Source organism: Jaculus jaculus, chromosome 8 (genome assembly GCF_020740685.1).
Source record: "Jaculus jaculus isolate mJacJac1 chromosome 8, mJacJac1.mat.Y.cur, whole genome shotgun sequence".
Lineage (NCBI taxonomy): Eukaryota > Metazoa > Chordata > Mammalia > Rodentia > Dipodidae > Jaculus > Jaculus jaculus.
Window position 1 is genome coordinate 56,106,529 of NC_059109.1, and position 20,752 is coordinate 56,127,280.

The window sequence follows — 20,752 nt, forward strand, 5'->3', positions numbered from 1 at the left end:
TTTATTTATGAGACAGGGGAAGGAGGGATAATTGGCATACCAGGTCCTTAGCCACTGCAAACAAACTCCAGACATGTGTGTCACCTTGTGTATCTGGCCTATGTGGGTTCTGGGGAGTTGAACCTGGATCCTTAGGCTTCACAGGCAAGCACTTTAACTGTGAAGCCATCTCTCCAGCCCTAATACTTATTTTTTTTAATTCTTTCTACTTGCATGTGTATAAGTGCATGCTCATATGTGTGTGGGTGCATGTATATGTGTATGTACATATTTTGAATACAAGTTTATTAAGTCACAAAGCAATCAGATTCCCATAGCCCAGACCCCTCCCCTCCAAGTGGCATCTTGACCGGGAAGATGGGCATGTGCATAAAGGACAGAGATTACTGAATCTAAAACTCACCGATTAAGTCAGACTAGCTGGCCAGCAAGCCCCAAGGATCCTCCTGTATCTGTTGTTCCAGTGTGTGGACTACAGGCGTGCCTGGGCTTTTCATGGGTTCTGGGGATACAAACTCAGGTCCTCATAGTTGCATGGCAAGAACTTTGCTGATAAACCATCTCCCCAGCCCTTCCTTCTACTTCATTTAGTCTTTGTTTATGGTGAAGTGATTTAATCTAGTAGTGTGTTTTGATTCCTTGCTTTTTTTCTTTAAATATGCTATTAATTCATTTATGAGAGAAAAAAAAAAACAAGCAGAAAGAGAGAGAGAGGGAGAGAGAGAGAATGGGTGCTCCAGGGCCTCCAGCCACTGCAAATGAACTCCAGACACATGTGCCACTTTGTGCAGCTGGCTTTAAGTGGATACTGGGGAATCGAACCTAGGTCCTTAGACTTTGCAGGTAAGTGCCTTAACTGTTAAACCATCTCTCTAGCCCTCCTTGCTTTTTATTTTTTTTCCTGGCTTATCTATTACAGATTTTTTGTGGTTACCATAGGTTTATAACAAATATCTTTAGATTATAGCAAGCAATTTGAAATGATAGCAACTTAACATGATTATGAAAAACAGAAACAAACAAAAGAATGAGAAAATATATGAATATGAAAACAACACCTGCACTCCATTTCTCCTTACATTGTGAATTTTTTTAAAAAATTGTTTATTCTTATTTATTTATTTGAGAGTGACAGACAGAGAGAGATAGAAAATGGGCGTACCAGGGCTTCCAGCCACTGCAAATGAACTCCAGACACATGCGCCCCCTTGTGCATGTGGCTAACGTGGGTCCTGGGGAATTGAGCCTCAAAGCAGGGTCCTTAGGTTTCACAGGCAAGCACCTAATCGCTGAAACATCTTTCCAGCCCTACATTGTGAATTTTTGATATCATTTTTATATCATTCTATATTGCCGATTTCCTGACATGCTAATGTAGTTACTTTGTTTTCAAGGGAGGGTTTCACTGTAGCCCAGGTCGTCCTGGAACTCACTGTACAGTCCTAGGATGGCCTCAAGCTCAAAGTGATCCTCCTACCTCTGCCTCCCAAGTACTGAGATCAAAGGTATGTGCCACCACACCCGGCTAGAGCTATTATTTTTAATTGTTCTGTTGAAACTAAAGACATGAATAAGTTATCTATCATACTTACAATATCAATGCATTCTGAATTATTTTTATTAATGAGTATTATACTTCTCATGTTTTCTTCTTTTTTGAGGTGTGCCTGTATGTAGGTATGCATGTCCATATATATGTGGGCCCATGTGTGTGTAAAGGACAGAAGACAACCTCAGGTGTAATTCCTTAGGAATATTGTCCACCTCTTTCTGAGACAGGGTCTTTTGTTGGCCTTGTGCTTGCCAATTAGGCTAGACTGGCTGGACAGTGAGCCCCAAGAACTGTTCTGTCTCTGCCTTCCCAGGGCTGGGATTATAGGCACATACTACCATGCCTGGCATTGTGTGTGTGTGTAGTATTGTGTATGTACATGTGTGGTGTGATGTGGGGTGTGCGTGTGTGTGTGCAGATGACCAGCGATGTCTGGCTATTCTCTGGTCTCTGCTCCTCACAGGACTGAAGTTATGGGTGTATGTGCTACGCCCATCTGTTTAAGTGGATGCTAGGGAATTGAATTCAGGGTAAATCAGGCCCTCATGCTTATGTGGCAAGTGTTCTTACCTGCTGAGCCATCTTCCCAGCCCCATGCCTGGCATTTTTTATGCGAGTTCTGGGCATCAAATTCAAGTTGTCATACTTTTGAGGCAAGCACTTTACCAACTGTGGTGGTTTGATTCAGGTGTCCCCATAAACTTAGGTGTTCTGAATGCTAGGTTCCCAGCCGATGGAGATTTGGGAATTAACACCTCCTGGAGGAGGTGTATTGTTGGGGACAGGGTTTGGCACACTCTCCTGTTGCTATTGTCCACCTTATGTTGGCCAGGGGGTGATGTCCACCCTCTGCTCATGCTGTTGTTTTCCCTGCCATTGTGGAGCTTCCCCCTCAAGCCTATAAGCCAAAGTAAACCTCTTTTTTCCCCACAAGCTGCTCTTGGTTGGGTGATTTTGACCAGCAATGTGAACCTGACTGCAACACCAACTTAGCTATCTAGCTATCTTCCCAGTCCCATGCCTGGCTTTTTTTTTTTTTTTTTTTTTTTTTGAGGCAGGGTCTCACTCTAGCCTAGGCTAACCTGGAATTCACTCTGTAGTCTCAGAATGGACTCAAACTCACAGCAACCTTCCTACCTCTGCCTCCCAAGGGCTGGGATTAAAGGCGTGCACCAGGCTGTAGAGATGGCTTAGCAGTTAAGGTGTTTGCCTGCAAAGTCAAAGGACCTTGGTTCAATTCCCCGGGACCCATGTAAGCCAGATGCACAAGGTGGTGCATGCATCTGGAGTTCGTTTGCAGTGGCTAGAGGCCCTGGCGTGCCCATTCTCCCTCTCTCTGTCTCTCTTTCAAATAATTAGATTAAATTAAAATTTAAAGGCGTGCACCACCAGGCCTGGCTTACTTGCTGGCATTTTTATATGAGTTTGGGAGATCAAATTCAGGTTGTCATGTGTTTGAGGCAAGTACTTTACCAACTGCGCTATCTTCCCAGCCCACCATGCTTTCTTTCTTTTTTTTTGTTCATTTTTTATTTATTTATTTGAGAGCGACAGACATAGAGAGAAAGACAGATAGAGAGAGAGAGAGAGAGAATAGGCGAGCCAGGGCTTCCAGCCTCTGCAAACGAACTCCAGACGCATGCGCCCCCTTGTGCATCTGGCTAACGTGGGACCTGGGGAACCAAGCCTTGAACCGGGGTCCTTAGGCTTCACAGGCAAGCGCTTAACTGCTAAGCCATCTCTCCAGCCCAACCATGCTTTCTTCTTATCCATTTACCCTTCTTTCTTTCAGCTTGAAGAATTTCTTTTAATCTTGTGTAGAGCAGGTCTGGTGGAGATGTGTGTGTGTGTGTGTGTGTGTGTGTGTGTGTGTGTGTGTGTGTGTATATCGTCTCTGCTTTGGCTTCTTTGGGAATGTCTTGATCCTTCCATTATTTCTAAAAGACAGCTTTGTTGGACAGAGCATTCTCTGGTTACAAGGTTTTTCCCCCTTTAATACTATGAAACTCTCATATCAGTTTCTCCAAGCAAATAAGGTTTCTGCTGAGCAGTCTGTTGTCGGGTGAATTGGGACACCTTTATGTGTGTGCTATTCCTTTCTTTTCTCCAGCAGTCTTGAGAATGTTCTCCTCATCTTTTACCTTTGAGACCTTGATGATGTCTTGACATAGACTTGGTTGCCTTAGATTTCACTTGTGGCCTTTGACCTTCCTGACTTGGATATTTGCGTTCTTCTCTAGGACTGGACATTTTTCTGTTATTATTTCTTTGGTTAAAAAAAAAAAAAAAGAGAGAGAGAGAGAGGAAAAAAAGGTGATAGCACACACCTTTAATCCCAGCATTTGGGAGTCAGAAGTAGGAGGATTGTCATGAGTTTGAGACCACCATGAGACTACATAGTGAATTCCAGCTCAGCCTGGACTACAGGGAGACCCTGCCTTGAAAAACAAAAACAAACAAAAAAACAGAAATTTCTACTCCTTTGGCCTTGCCAAACTCTTCTTGAGCCACAATAATCTGAATATTTTCTCTTTTACTACTGACCAAAAGTTCCTATAGGCTTTTTAAATTTCTCTTCATTTTCCCTCCTACTGTATGTTTTCAAATAGCTTGTTTTCTTTTAATACTTTTAAGATTTATTTTTTTTATTTATTAGAGAGAGAAGGAGGGGTGGGAGGGAGAGAGAAAGAGAGTGAGAATGGGCGCACTAGGGCCTCTAACCACTGCAAACAAACTCCAGAAGCATGCGCCACCATGTGCATCTGCCTTACGTGAGACTAGGAAAATCAAACCTGGGTCCTTAGACTTGGCAGGCAAGCGCCTTAACCACTAAGCCATTTCTCCGGCCCTCAAATAGCTTGTTTTTGAGCTAATTTTTTTCTTCTCTTTCAACCTGGTACTGATGCCTTCTGTTGCATTTTTAATTTTTTAAATATTTTATTTACTTGTTTGTTTACTTGAGAAAAAGAGGCTGGGCACACCAGGGCCTATAGCCACTGCAAACACACGCCAGAGGCATGTGCCATTTTGCGCATCTGGCTTCACATGGGTCCTAGGGAGTTGAACCCAGGCTCTCAGGCTTTGCAAGCAAGTGACTTACCTATGAATTCATCTCTCAAGCCCTTGTGCCCGTGTTATGGCATTTTCATACATATATGCCATTTTTCTTTCTTCTCAGTCACCCCTCCCTTATAACTGTGTTTTCTTCAAGCTCACTGAGTTTCTTTAAAACAGCCATTTTAAATTCTGTCTGAGAGTTCTCCCACACTGATTACTGTCTGATCTATCATCTTATTAAGCCAAGTCACAGTTTCCCAAAATCTCTTGATTCTTCCTGGTATGCAGTATCATCTGGGCACTGAAGGATTTGATATTTTTCAGTATGAAAAGAGAAGCTTCTCTAACCAAAAGTGACAGGATGCCAAATTAACATACAAAAAAATCGGTAGGGCTGGAGAGATAGCTTAGTGGTTAAGCGCTTGCCTGTGAAGCCTAAGGACCCCGGTTCGAGGCTCGAGTTCCCAGGACCCACGTTAGCCAGATGCACAAGGGGGCGCACACATCTGGAATTCATTTGCAGTGGCTGGAGGCCCTGGCACACCCATTCTCTCTCTCTCACTTTCTGTCTCTTTCTCTCTCTGTCTGTTGCTCTCAAATAAATAAATAAAAATAAGCAAAAAATTTTTTAAAAGTCTGTAGCCTTCCTATACCAATAACAAGCAAGCTGAGGAAGAAATCAGGGAAAGAGCATCATTCACAACAGCCACAAAAAATTAAATATCTCAGAATATCCTTAATTAGGAAAGTGAAAGGCCTCTACAATGAAAACTTTAAAACACTGAAGAAAGAAACTGAGGAAGACATCAGAAGATGTAAACCTTATGAATTGGAAGAATTAATATAATGAAAATGGCCATTAATATAATTCATTATATAGTTATGTAATATAATAAAATATATAGTTAAAATACATATATAAGGAAATATATATAACTAATTATTATTTTTTTGTTTGTTTTGATTTTTCGAGGTAGGGTTTCACTCTAGCCCAGGCTGACCTGGAATTCACTATGGAGTCTCAGGATGGCCTAGAACTCATGGCAATCCTCCTACCTCTGCCTCCCCAGTGCTGGGATGTATAACTAATTAAATAATTAATACAATGAAAATGACTATCCTACCAAAAGAATATGCAGATCCAATGATATCTCAATCAAAATTCCAGTACCATTTTTCAAAGGAATAGAAAAAAATATATTCTTAAAATTGATATGGGCTGGGCATGGTGGCACATGTCTTTAGTCCCATGGGAGGATGAGGTAGGCAGATTTCCCTGAGTTTGAGTACAGCCTGGGAGAACAGAGTGAGTTACAGGTCAGCCTGGGCTAGAGTGAGACCCTGCCTCAAAAAAAAAAAAAAAAAAAAAACCAAAAAATTCATATGAAAGCACGAAAGACCCCAGAGAACCAAAACTATCCTCTATTTAAATTCTTTATTTAAATTCTTTATCTCCTCTCAGTACTTTGGTAGATCATATGTGTCAAGAAATCCACTCACTCATCTGTATTTTTCAGGTTGGTGGAATATAGTTCTTGAAATATATCTTTATAATTCTCTTGATTTCATTGGTATTTGCTGTAATATCTTCTTTTTCATCTCTAATCTTACTGATTAAGGTCTTCTCTTCCTTTTGGTTAATTTAGCTAAAGACTTGTCAGTCTTATCTTTTCAAAGAACCGACTCTTTGTTTTGTCTGTTTTTTTAATTTTATTGATTTCTATTTAATTGATGTCTGCCCAACTCTTGATTATTTCTTTCCAGCTGGTACTTTTGGGTTTGTTTTGCTCTTGTTTCTCCAAAGCCTTCAGGTGGATGCTTAAGTTATTTGTTTCATATCTCACTATTTTTTTTTAAGGTAGGGTCTCATTCTAGCCCAGGCTGACCTGGAATTCACTATGTAGTCTCAGGCTGTCCTCAAACTCATGGTGATCCTCCTACCTCTACCTCCTGAGTGCTGGGATTAAAGGCAGGCACCACCACAACTGGCTCAAGATCTCACTATTTTTGTAATGTAGGCATTTGGAGCTATAAATTTTCCTCTTAATATTGCCTTCAAGGTATCCTATAAGTTTTGGTTGTGTTTTTTTTTTTTTTCATTCAGGTCTAGGGATTTGGTTTTTGTTTGTATGTGTGCATATGGTGTGTGATGTGGTGTATACATGTGTGTGTGCCTGGGTGGCACAGAGTAGACTCACCTGCAATGGTCAAAGTGGAATGTTGGAATGAATTTTTCCACCTGGTCTTATTTTGAGCCAGATTCTCTTCCTTCCAGAGCTTGCCATTTCTTCCTGGACTCCAACAATTCTTGGGTCTCTGCTGCCCTTTGAAACTGGGGGTGTGGACAAATGTGGCCACATCCAGCTGTTTATATGGAACCTGGAGTTTCATACTCTGTAGTCTCAGATCCTGTTAGGCCTTCATGTTTACACAGGAAATGCACTTAACTGCTGAGCAGTCTCTCCAGCCCATAGTTCTAGGAATTTTCAATTTTCCTTCTTGATTTCTTCAACAACTCATTCACTGTTTAATACTGTGTTGTTCAATCTCCAGGAGTTTGTATGTTTTCTGTAGCTTGTTTTATTGTTGATTTCTAGCTTTACTGCTTTGTAGTCAGATAAAATACAAAGAGTTGTCTCAATTTTCCTAAATTTTTCAAGACTTACTTTGTGTCTTAATATGTGATCTATTTTCTTTGTTTGTTTGTTCAAAGTATTATCTCACTGTAGTTCAGGCTGACCTGGAATTCACTGTAGTTTCAAAGCCTAAGGACCCAAGTTTGATTACCTAGTACCCACATAAAACCACATTCACAAGGTGGCTCATGCATCTGAAATTCTTTCACAGCTGTTGGAGGTCCTGGTGTGCCCATTCTCTGTCCCTCTTTGCTGGGTATGGTGGTATACACCTTTAATCCCAATACTCAGCAGGCAGAGCTAGGAGGATCCCTGTGAGTTTGAGGCCAGCCTGAATGTACATAGGTCAGCCTGGGTTAGAGGAGCAAGATGCTACCTTGAAAAACCAAGAAAAGAAAAAAAAAATTAAGTGCACCTGTGTTTGGTGTATATATGTTTAGAAATGTGATGTGTTCTTAATGAATTGTTGCTTGCTCAATATGAGGTGACCCTTTTTAAAAATATATTATTTATTATTTATTTGCAAGCAGAGATAGAGAGAGAAGGTGCATGCCAGGGCCACCAGCTACTGCAAATTAATTCCAGATACATGTGCACTTGGCTTTACATGGGTCCTGGGAAATTGAACCTGGGTCAATAGGCTTTGCAAGCAAATCCCTTAACCACTGGGCAATCTCTCCAGATCGAGGTGACCTTCTTTATGGCTTCTGATTAATCGTGGCTTAAAGTTTATTTTGTCAGATATTAGAATAGCCACACCAGCTTGTTTCCTAGTTCCGTTTGCTTGGAATGTTTTTTTTTTTTTTCATCCTTTCACCCTAAGATAGTGTCTCTTTTTGACTCTAAAGTGAGTTGCTTAAAGGCACCAATAGTATTGATCCTGTTTTTTCTTCTAAGGTGTTGGTCTATGTGTTTTCATTGGGGAGTGGAGACTGTTAATATTCAGTTATTACTGATGCTATGTATAGTGGCTCACAGCTTTAATCCCAGTACGTGGGAGGCTGATATAGGAGGATTACCATGAGTTCAAGGTCAGCATGGGCTACAGAGTGAGTTCCAGGTCAGTCTTGGTTAGAGTGAGAGCTTGCCCAAGAAAACACAAGCAAAAGGCTGGAAAGATGGCTTAGCCTGTGAAGCCTAACAACCCATGTTCAACTCTCCAGGTCCCATGTAAGCCAGATATGCAAGGTGATGCAAGTGCACAAGGCTACACATGAACACAAGGTGGCACATGCATCTGGAGTTTGATTACAGTTACTGGGGTCCCTGGTGCACCAATTCTCTCTCTCACTCACTTGCTCTCACTCTCACTCTCACTCTCCCGCATAAAAAATAAAGGACAGGGCTGGACAGATGGCTTAGCGGTTAAGGCGTATGCCTACAAAGCCTAAGGACCCCAGTTCAATTCTCCAGGTCCCACAAAAGCCAGATGCACATGGTGGCGCATGTGTCTGGAGTTTGTTTGCAGTGGCTAGAGGCCCTTGCGTACCCATTCTCTCTCTCTAATAAATAAATAAATAAATAAATAAATAAATAAATAAATAAATAAATAAAATAAAGGCCAGTCTGTTGGGCTTCCCTCAAAACAAACAGACACACATAAAGCAAAAATGGAGTCATTATTGAAAAGTGTATATTAATCCCTGTTTTGTGGATTTTATGAAATTTGATGTTTTCTTGGCCTTCATTTACTTAACAAGTGTTCTAGCTTTGGTTTTGGATTTTCTTCCTTCAGCTTCTTGATTATGTTTATTCTTCTCTTCAATATGTAGTATCCCATTCAGTGTCCTCCATAGAGCTGGCTTAGTACTCATAAATTCCTTTAGCATATATTTATAATGGAACATTTTTCTTTTTTCTTCTATTACAGAGATAATTTTGCTGGATATAGTAGTTTAGGTTGGCATCTGTGGTCCTTCAATACTTGAAACACATCATCCCATGCCCTTCTGGGTTTTAGTACTTCCAATGAAAAATCAGCCATTATTCTTGTATGTATCCCCTTGTATATGGTGCGATGTTTCTGTCTCCTTGCTTTATTCAGTGTTTTCAGTATCTTGATAATAGTATGACATGGGAAATTTATTTTCTGGTGCAATCTCTTATATCTGGATAGGCATCTCTTTCCTTAAATTTGGGAAATATTCTTCTATAATTTTATTTAAAATATTTTCCCGCCAGGCATGGTGGCACATGCCTTTAATCCCAGCACCTGGGAGGCAGAGGTAGGAGGATTGCCATGAGTTCAAGGCCAGCCTGAAACTACATAGTGAATTCCAGGTCAGCCTGGGCTAGAGTGAGACCCTACCTCGAAAAACCAAAAAATATTTTTTTTTTCTGTGCCATTATCCTGAAGTTCTTCTCTTTATTATATGCCCATATTGTAGACATTTTGTTTTCTAAGGTATCACACATTTCTCTCAGGTTCTGTTCATATGTGTGTTGTTGTTTTAACTTCTCATTGGTTTTGACTAATTGATCCAAATCCTCTTCCTTCAAGGCCTGATATTCTGTTGTCCACTTAGTCCATTACATTGGTGAAGGTTTCCATGGAGCTTTTTGTTTGATTTGATGTATTTTTCATCTTTCTTTCTTTTTGGGGGGGAGGGGTTTTGAAGTAGGGTCTCACTCTAGCTCAAGCTGACCTGGAATTCACTATGTAGTCTCAGGGTGGCCTCGAACTTTCAGCGATCCTCCTACTTCTGCCTCCTGAGTGCCGGGATTAAAGGCGTGCACCACCAAGCCCAGCTCATCTTTATTTCTGATATTTTTCCCTCAGGATTTCTATCTCTTTATTAAGTTCAATTTTTACATCCTGGTTAGACATCCTCATTTCATCCAGCTGTTTGCTTGTGTCCTCTTTGAGCTTATTCGGGATTTCTTTCATACAGTTATCGGTGTCTTAGATTTCTTTGTACACATTTGCAATCATTCTTGTGAGCTTTTTGTCCAGAGTTTCTTCACGGCTGTGCTCTGCTATGGGCTTTCTTGGGGGAGACATATTGGATTGGTCTTTCATGTCATATTTGGACTTTCTCATCTGAAGATAGTGCCTTGCTCAGATCTTTCTGGCACACATGTGTTGAGTAAGTGTTTGGAATGGTACTTGATGTTTGTGTTCACTCTTTTCTGCTTTGTGGTGCTTATAGCTCTGTTTTGGAGGAACCTGGTACTGCTTTGTAGGTAGGGCAGGTAAAGTGGTTTCATTCAGTGTCTGCTGGGCTCAAATGTGCACTTGGATCCCCATTCAAATGGGAGATGATTGGTGAGACTCTGTTGTAGGGCTGAGGGCATCTGGATGTTGAAACTCAGCACAGGCCCTAGCCCCGGTGGCCTGGGGTGCCCACATGGTGGGTGGAGAGGATTTCTGTAGGGATTCCAAGCGCTATAACTGAATGCTGGACCCAATCACAATATTGAGTTTGTGTGTGCCCTTGTAAGTGCCCACAGGTGGAAGTGTGGAGTGGAGAGGGTCCACGCCCTTCACGAACCTGTCTGTCCCTCCACATCACCAAGGCAGAGGGTGGGAGTGCAGGCTGGTGGAGGAGTGGGGCGGATAGGATTTGTGCCTCGATCTTTATATCTCTGAAATGTAAGGATGGCTTAGTGAAAGCAAGAGATCAAAAGATAAAGCTTGTTATGTAGACTTAAGGTAATATCTTTTCTCTATCTGAGAGATAAATAGCACGGAGGGTGGGGATGGAATTGAGGCAAACTTCATTTTCTTAAGACCTTAATTAGCCTGTTTTTCCCTAGGCCTGAACATCCCATGTTTTGAAGGTAGTGGGGAGTCTAAGAGAATTGAACACACTAAGGGGAGAAACAATAAAGAGGGCCTGTGCAATGGGGGAGAATTCAAGAAGACCTGACAGTCTGGGGGACTCCCCCTTTCCTGTCACACTACCAGGTGTTCCTGAAGAACTTGAGTGTCTGCCTACAGAAGGGGTTATAAACATTGGTTTGAGCTTTCAGCCCTTTGGGCCTTACTTATCCCCTGGCCGGGGCTTGGATCAATTTCTTGTTTTTGTCTCCTCAGACCATATCCTACAATACTGGGATGTGTCCCTGATCTCTGAGGCTTTTTTTTTTTTTTTTTTTTTTTTGAGGTAGGGTCTCACTCTAGCCCAGGCTGACCTAGAATTCACTATGGAGTCTCAGGGTGGCCTCGAACTCATGGCAGCCCTCCTACCTCTGCCTCCCAAGTGCTGGGATTAAAGGCATGTGCCACCACGCCCAGCTCATGAGGCTATTTCTTTTACCTTAATGGAATAAGGTCTTTTTTCCCAAGAGGCTCTGAAAAGGCCCAAGCTGTAAGGTTCAAAACAGAGGCTTCCCTGCATGAATGGCTCTAGCCTTTCGCCAGATTGCTATTCAGGTTAAAAGTACAAAGAGGCAACTCCCCCCCGCCCCCCATTGTATCTCACGATCAAGAGAATATCTTATTACGAGGAGACTAAATCTATACCCTCCAGGATGGGGCCATCAATGCTGTCTACAATGTTTTCCACATGCATTCCAACATAACTGTGAATGTGACCCAACACATCAGTGGATGTCAAGATCATGTTCAGGTCTAGGAGAGGGAAGCGCTAGGGATTTAAAGTTATAGATCATTTTGTCCCTCAATGTATCATCTTTGACAAGCTATCTTTAGGAAAACATGTATTATTTCCAAGGGCTATTGGGCCTTATCATTATCAGGTTTTATTTAACAGCAGAAAGAGGGTGTCAGGGTTTGGAGCAGGAGGGAAGCAAGAGCAAAAAGCAAAGGGGCAGAGCAGGGCAAAGGGAGCCCCAAGAGAAAGAGGAAGGTGGCTGGAAACTGACCCCAGTGCAAAGGGCAAGCCGAGTGAGACACAGAAGGGGGGAAGAAGGGAGAGAAAGATGAGAGAGAGAGAGAGAGAGAGAGAGAGAGAGAGAGAGAGAGAAAGGGGATACATGAGCCAGAAAGAGAAAGGGGGAGAGAATGGGAGTGAAAGGGAGGATTGCATTCACCTAGGGCAGAAGAGCCAAGAAGACAGAGAGAGAGAGAGAATGAGGACAAAGGAGAGAGTTTTAAGCCCCTTGGGAGGAAGGAAGGAAGGAAGGAAGGAAGGAAGGAAGGAAGGAAGGAAGGAAGGAAGGAAGGAAGGAAGGAAGGAAGGACATTCTGCAATGTGCTGCAGGGGGTTTGGGGAAGGAGCCTGCAGTAGCCAGGCTGGCTGGATTCTTCTGGGGAAGTGAACCGCTGAAGTTTCAGTGACCCTAACTGGAGGGATTCCAGAGCCTCTGGCCGTGTGGGAGGGGTGCGAGGGGAGTGGGAGGAAGGAGTTCTGAGATTTCAGTCAGCAGAAGGGGCAAGCCAGACCCCAGGATGGCGGGCCAGTTTTCTCTCCCGTGCTTTTCTTCCCATGTCACCATGACGTTCTTGATCTCTCCATCCTGCCTTGGTGCCACGCACAGGTTTTGGAGGTAGGTAGAATAGATTTCTACCTGGACTCTGCTCCGTAAAAGCCAGATGACGAGCAAGCTGACGGAGCAAGTGACACGATGAGCCTCGTTTCCCTGTGTGTCTATGGAGTAATAGTAATCGTGCATGTCGTGAGTGGTCGATACAAGGACAAACGGTTGTGACACACTCAGCAGAGCCTAGCTCCTGGAAAGTTCCTGATGCATGGGGGTGGGAGGGGATATTCCTTATTGGAAATGAAGGCTTTAAACTTCCCCAGCACCCCCCACCCCAGTGTTGGCAGAGGTGCCGAGGGTGGGGTGTTCAGCCAAGAGTTCACTCCTGGATCAGGCTGGTCCACAGCTGACACTGTATTCTACCCTGCTAGGTTCCCTCCAAGAGAGACAGGTGTTTCTGAAGGCTCTGCAGAAGCTAAAGGCTGGACGGTCTGAAGGCCCCCACCGAGCAGACTTAAGACCCTTCAGGTCCATGCCACCACAGCAAGACGGTCCTTGGAGCCTGGATGCACCCTCCCGTCAGCCTAATGATATTGTCCAAGTGTCTCTGAAGTTTGAGCTACTTGATCTACCCAACATGGGCCAGGACATAAACTTTGTTCTGTTGGCTCACAACATGTCACCCCAGTTCAAGGAACTCAAAGTGAACCTGAGTGCCCAGTCCCTGTTGCATGATGGCAGCCCACTGTCCCCATTCTGGCAGGACATAGCATTCATCACCCTGTATCCTGAAGAAGGTATGGGGACTGGACATGGATGTGGGACACACTGTGTGCACAGAAATTGTTACGTTACAACAGTGTGCTTTGGGGACATGTCCTTGGGAAACCACTCTTTCTGCCGCTTCTCTAATACATATTCCTCCTCCAGTCCTTCCCTCCTCCTTCTTCATCCTCTCCTTGTCTTTCCCTCTTTTCTTTGCCTCCATTTGCTCTTTGAAAGGAGCCAGTTTAGTGAGGAAAACCTGTGCTTTGAAGTCATCCTGACCTTGGCTGGGGCCTCAGCCGGCCAAAGGAGAATGATTCCTAGTTCTTAACTGTGGTGTCTCCACCTCAGAGGTCAGTGTCTGCTTCAGCAAGAGTCGGCACCTGCTGACTCCCTCAGCCCTATGGAAGAACCACAGATCCAGCTCAGATTCAGCTGGTTTTCTCACTTGTCTTCTGTCCCCAGAAAAGATCTACCCCTGCAAAATCCTCTATTCTCAGTACAGCCAGTACCTGTCATGGGACAAGTTAATCCGCATCAGCGCCCTGGGTGAAGAGAAGAGTAGTCCTGAGAAGATCCTGGCCGTCAAGATCATCACCTTGACTTACCCAGGCATCACAATCAATGTAGGCAAAGAATGGTCCCCGGAAATGGTCTGCGGGTCCCATTGTCTCTAGGTGGGAGGAGTAGAGCCCTCTGAGAGGGTAGCTGGGCATGGTGGCACATGCCTTTAATCCCAGCACTTGGGAGGCAGAGGTAGAAGGACCACTGTGAGTTCGAGGTCACCCTGAGACTACATAGTGAATTCCAGGTCAGCCTGAGCTAGAGTGAGACTCTATCTTGAACCCCCCTCCAAAAAAAAAGGTGAGGCTTATTGAAGGATTTCATCATCTTTTTAAAAAAATTTTTTTTTATTTATTTACTTACTTGAGAGAAAGAGGGAGAGAATGGGCGTACCAGGGCCTCCAGCCACTGCAAACGAACTCCAAATGCATGTGCCCCCTTGTGCATCTGGCTTATGTGGGTCCTGGAGAATTGAACTGCGATCCTTTGGCTTTGCAGGCAAATGCCTTAACCACTAAGCCATCTCTCCAGACCAAGGGTTTCATCATCTTGTCCCACTAGAGGCCATGTTGCACAGGAGCCATGAACTCAGGAGATCCACTCCTGTTGCGCCTTTGTTGACCTGCCCGAGGTCAGCATGAGGAGATGGTCCACATGGGAGGGGCTCAGGCGAGGGAAGAGCCCTGCCTCAGGTCAGCTCAGATTGGGTCTGCCATGTCCTGGCCAGGCATCCTTGGGCAAGTCCCCGAGCCTCTGCTTCTTGGTCTGTCAAAAGAGACGAGACTAGATGGCCTCTGGGGCCCCCTGCTCTGACATTCTGTGACCTTCTGAGGGAGAAGTCATTCAGGACTGCTTTCTTCCTGCGCTGACTCCCCGGACCCAGCCCATCTCTGGATCCCACCAAGCGAGCCCCTCGTGGAGCAGCTCAAATGTATTCTCAAAAGAGCAATACGTTTTCAGAGAAGTGACAGGACAAGGAAAAGGGCCATGAGTTCCTAAGGGTAGCAAACTGTGAGAAGATGAATAGATGAGAAGCTCATGGTAGGTAAGGGCTAGACAGGAAATTTTGTTATATAGGATTGTTCTGGCTGGTACGGGTCAAGTTGTCTCCCTGGTTAATTTTGTCATTCCTGGGAGAAGGAAAGGGTGAGGGACACCTTTATAAATATATATCTTACCTTTAGGTAAATGGAGGGAGGCCAGGGAGTGTTTCCTGTAGTCATTAGGCTAAAGTATTTGGGGATGGCATATTATGTTACCCTATAGAATAGTGCTTCCACTAGCCGTGAATCGGAGGCCGTGGACTAATGCCCTGCTCTGTCCCTGCTCTGGGTCTCTGTTTAGGTTCTAGGAGCAGCCATTGTGAACCAGCCACTCACCATTCAAGTCATATTTTCAAATCCACTCTCAGAGCCGGTTGAAGACTGCGTGCTGACCTTAGAAGGAAGTGGCCTATTTAAAAAGCAGCAAAGAATCCTGTAAGTGCTGGGTGTGCTCAGACTTGCCTCTCCTTTTATCCTGCAAGTAGCACTTTCCTTCCTGGACACAGGCTCAGAACCAGGAGCGCAGGGACCAGGAAGTAGAAAGGAAAGGGCGTTGGGGTGATCACAGTGCCTACGGGGTTTTCTGACATCCTTCCTACTCTGTTGTAGCATTGGAGTCCTCAAGCCTCAGCACAAAGCCAGCATCACTCTGAAGACTGTCCCTTTCAAGAGTGGCCCAAGGCAGATCCAAGCTAATCTGAGGAGCAACAAGTTTAAGGACATCAAGGGCTACAGGAATGTATACGTGGACTTCGGGTTATAAATTCTAGGATGATGAACTGGATGTGTGTACTTTAGAGGGGGAAAAAAAGAAAAAAAAGCAAATCCAAATCCAAACTGTGCTTTTCTCCAACACTAGAGGCTTTGCAAGACTTTGAGATCAGCAGCCCAGGAGCTGCCATCGCCCGCTAGTTGCCTGGGCTGTTTGTACAGCGTTCCAGGACTCTGTTCGGCACCCAGGGATTCCATCATGTCCCATATGAAAGTGTGAGTTGGCAACGAAGTCAAAGGACTGGTTGGACTTGACCACGATCTCCTGTCCCGGCTTAGCAGCTCACTGTTGCTTTGTTGTTCAGTGACTTCCCTAGTATCAATAAACTTCAGTCCCTGCTCCCATCTCCTTCACCACGGGGAAACCATTGCTTTCCCTTCAGAAGCTCCTGCCTGGCTGGTCCTCCGTTGTTGGGAGTGCCCTGTTGTTTCACTGCCTGAGTCTGTCCGCTTACTCAGGAAGTGTTTTTTGAGTGTCCAGTGTACATGAGGCACTGTTCAGAATGGAGGTGACAAGGTAGGCATTAAAGCAAGGATCCTGCCATCAGGGAGCAGGGAAGATAACTAATAAACAGGTCAACAGGCGGCCTAGCAACCTGATTCAGGGAGAAGGAAAGAACTTCTGAGGTGTCTTGACACGGCGCCCACCATCCTTGTATCTTGGGAGGAAAAAGCCCAAGAGAACTCTCACTTTTGGCTTTCCTTTGTGTTCCTTCCCAAGTGGCATCAAAGCTATCCCTCGGACCTCACAGTCTTGGCATGTTCACTCAAAGTCCACCAGGGGATTGAGGTCCTGGAGGTGTTGTGTTGGCTGGAGCTCGGTGAGGTAGATATTTGGTGGGGAATGAAATACTGTTCCCCATTGGTTGCAGCTTCTGTTAATGATCCTGCAATCCCCACCCTTTCTGGGTCCAATCATCACCTCCTCCCAGATACACCTGCTTTCTCATGGCACTGCCAAAGAACTTCACAAAGAAAGGCACGGTGCCAGTCCCTCCAGGTACCGGTGTGACTAAAGCAGCTGTCCTATTAAAATGTACATACATTAAGTAAGGAAGTTAAAGACTTCCATTATACATAAACAAAAGGGTCAAAGCAGTTAATCAGAGGGAGAGAAGAGGCGTGGTGGGAATTACTTAATAGGTTGACTGTCATTGCTAGTCAGTCACCTGAAAACCAGGAGCTAGTAGCATAAGCTGGAAGTAACCTGTAATTATCTCATCCTATAATTAATACATGGCAATCACAAGAAATCATTTAAGGGAAACACTGTGACACACCTGACGGAGACCTCTGAAGTACTTGGAAGTTTTCAGCTGCCACATCCTTAGACCCTTTTATTTCGAGTCCTGACTTTAACCCTACATTCGCTGACCCACTCAACAAATATTTCCTGAGTTTCTTCCAGGGATAAGGCCATCTAAGGCACTGAGGGCACAAGAAGGACAAGGGCCTTCCCTCAAGGAGCTCAAGTGTAGGTGTTTGGAGAATGAAAACTATGCAAAAGAGTAAAGCACAGTGGTGAAAGATCACCCCTGGGATAGCCCAGGTGTTGTGCTCCACAAGGAGAGAGAGCCAAGTCCTGTCTTTGGATTGTGGAGCAAGAAGGCTTCCTGGAGGAAGTGACACTTACACTGAGGGCCAAGAGACTAGCAGTTTGGTCTTCCAGAGTCAGGAGTAGAAGGAGGTGAGGAGGAGCGAAGCAGCCAGGAGCTGCAAGCTACTCACATGGTTGGGGACCAAAGCAGGAGGGATTGTGCCCAGGTCAGACACCAGGAAAGAGCCAGGTGGCGAAGGGCTTCAGAGGACAATCTGAGGAGTTTGGACTGCTGGCATCATCAGGCTCCTGTTTCTTCTCCATCTTGGATCCCACTTGCTGCCTGCCATGTTGGAACTCAGAAGTGACTTTTCTTGGCATTGCTGAGCAGACTTTATGTGACTCAACATGCACCTAAAGGAGTTAAAACACGCTTAAAAAACAGTTCACCACAATGTTCTGTTTACAGTTCCCACTAGAATCACTCCTTTGAGTCAAGGCTTCCCCTGACTTCAGAAGTTGTCTTTCATCTATCCACTTCGTGTTTCCTGAGTGTTTTTGTCCAAAGGTGCTAGACCTGGGGAAGAAAGCAGGACAGAGTAGATAAGGTGCATGAAAGAGTAGATAAGGTGCTTTCCCACCCATCCCCAGCTACCAGCTCAGCCCTCAATCCCCCAACCCTAGGGGATCCCAAACTGGCATCAGATGCTTTCAGATGTTTTCTTCTGACAACACTCAGTACTGCTTCAGGCATAAAGGAGCCTTCAAAGGGCTGTTGAAGGAAGACCTCCTCAGCAGGGTTGGGGGCTCTGTCTGAGAGAGGCTTTGCTTCCTTTTAGCCCAAATTGGCATGTGACTTATGCTGGACAAATCAGACTCTTGTCCTGGGACTTTATGCAGAGCAAGTCAGCCAAAGAAAGGAGAAACTCAAAGCCAATCCTTCCCAGCAGCAAAGACAAGAGAGAGAGAGAGAGAGACCTCTTCTGTTGCTGTGTCAAGGCCCCTGTCTAGATTCTACATCCTGGTTCTGAGCCTGATTCTCCTTTTACCTGACAGTCAAGGAGTTCCTTCATTCTCTGGCATTTTTATCCAAGTTGACTAAAGATGATTTGTTTCAATTTCTTGCAGTCAAAGGTCTGTGCCTGACTCAGAGAGATTAATTAATGTGTTTAAGGTCACCCTCTGAAATCTGACTCCAGATTCCTCCTATCCATGCTGCTCAATGCTCCCTCCAGGTCTGCTCTTTGGTTCTAAAGATGTCTTTATTAGTGTAATAAGCCAGTGTGAAGTTCAAGGCAGAGTCTCTCATGTCCTCAAACCTCATGGGTGTCTAGGTAGGCTGGGCTGGCTGCGTGGAAGGGTAGAGTTAGACACCAGGGCTGGAGAGATGGCTCAGTGAAGAGTGCTTCCCTCGCAGCACGAGGTCCACACGGGCCGGAGACTACCCAAATGCAACTTCCCAGCACCCACATAAGCAGCTGCCCGTGGCCACACACACCTGTAACCCCAGCCCCCAGTCTGGAACATAGTCCTGTGGGGAGCAGACACCTGGGAATCACTGGAGCTTCCTAAAAATGGCATGTTCAGGCTGGAGAGATGGCTTAGCAGTTAAGCGCTTGCCTGTGAAGCCTAAGGACCCGGTTCGAGGCTCTGTTCCCCAGGTCCCACGTTAGCCAGATGCACAAGGGGGCACACGCGTCTGGAGTTCGTTTGCAGTGGCTGGAAGCCCTGGCGCGCCCATTCTCTCTCTCTCCCTCTATCTGTCGTTCTCTCTGTGTCTGTCACTCTCAAATAAATAAATAAATAATGAATTAAAAAAACTGGCATGTTCTAGAATCAGTGAGAACTCTGACTCAAGAAAACATTCAAATGAGAGATGGAGAGGGTCACCCACTCTGAAAGTACATCTGCACACGCATGTGCGTGCATACACCACACCACACCATATACCATACCACACATAATGCCTCTCCCTCCACCACTACCCCACACACACACACCAAAAAGAAGAGGAAAAGGAGGAGCAAGGGGAAGGCTCTGATCTTCCTCTGGTCTCGGCATATAAAGTCCATTATCCAAATTCCCCCATCACCACGTCCTCCCTGAGCAACAAGCACAGAGCTCACGTACAGTCTGCACCTCCTCGCTACTCAACTCTGAGGCCTCACTTGCAAGTCTTCAGAAAGCATCCGGTGCCAGTTTGGGGTCTGCTGCTTTTCAGCACCAACAAAAAGAACTCAGTTGCAAAGTGCTGATCTCAGACATCCAATGAGGCCTGGCTTCAGAACTCTCACAAGGAGCTTCCTGAAGGGAGGCAGGCCATGAGTCTGGCATAGTAAGTGTTCAGAGGGCCAGGCGTGGTGGCACACGCTTTTTTTAAAATTTTTTTTGTTTATTTATTTATTTATTTGAGAGTGACAGAGAGGAGGAGGAGAGAGAGAGATAGAGAGAGAGAGAGAATGGGTGCGCCAGGGCCTCCAGCCACTGCAAACGAGCTCCAGATGTGTGCGCCCCCTTGTGCATCTGGCTAACGTGGGTCCTAGAGAATCGAGCCTTGAACCGGGGTCCTTAGCTTCACAGGCAAGAGCTTAACCGCTAAGCCATCTCTCCAGCCCGGCACACACTTTTAATCCCAGCACTCAGGAGGCAGAGATAGGAGGATCACCATGAGTTCGAGGTCAGCCTAAGATTGCGTAGTGAATTCCAGGTCAGCCTGGGCCACAGCAAGATCCTACCTTAAAAAAAAAAGTGTTCAGGAACTGTTGGAGCTTGAATCATGCATGAGAGAGAACTGTGTATTCAATGTTAGGCTCCGGATAATGCTAATATCCTCCAGAGAACATTCTCTACAACAGTTTGGATAGGGGTAAAGTACAGTGATGGGGATGTATCAGTTGCCTTTCTTATTACTGTGACCTGTCAAGGAGCACTTGAAGGAAGGTCTATTTCAGCATACAGTTCCAGGATACAGTCCCTCATGGTGGGAGGCAGGAACTTGAAGCAGAGCTGTTCCCATTCAGCCCATGCTGAGACGGATGAATGCTGATTCTCCACCAGTTCTTTTTATTTGTTTGTTTGTTTGTTCGTTAGTTCATTTAGTTATTTATTTATTTTGAGGTAGTGACTCACTCTAGCCCAAGCTGACCTGGAACTCACTCTGTAGTCTCAGGTTGGCCTCAAACTCACAGTGATTCTCCTACCTCTGCCTTCCAAGTGCTGGAATTAAATGTGTGTGCCACCAAGACTGGCTTATTTTTATTTCTATTTATTTATTTGAGAGAGAGAGACAGAAAAACAGGCAGAGAGACAGAATGAGCATGCCAGGGCCTCCAGCCACTGCAAACAAACTCCAGATGTGTGCTCCCCCGTGTGCATCTGGCTTGTATGGGTTCTGGGAAAATTGAACCTGGGTCCTTTGGCTTTGCAGGCAAGTGCCTTAATC

At 45.0% G+C, this 20,752-nt stretch overlaps 1 protein-coding gene across 1 annotated transcript in view; it reads left to right on the top strand.

Annotated features, from left to right (window-relative positions):
* Positions 1-16,118, top strand: part of Tgm5 (transglutaminase 5) — a gene marked incomplete at its 5' end in the record, with an annotated part of 57,882 nt that extends 41,764 nt beyond the window's left edge. The window contains 4 exons of the mRNA XM_012949269.2: positions 13,062-13,427; positions 13,861-14,021; positions 15,304-15,437; positions 15,612-16,118. Of these exons, the coding sequence (XP_012804723.1) occupies positions 13,062-13,427; positions 13,861-14,021; positions 15,304-15,437; positions 15,612-15,765 (815 nt within the window). The remainder of the gene's footprint in view (positions 1-13,061; positions 13,428-13,860; positions 14,022-15,303; positions 15,438-15,611) is intronic.
* Positions 16,119-20,752: the final 4,634 nt, after the last annotated feature.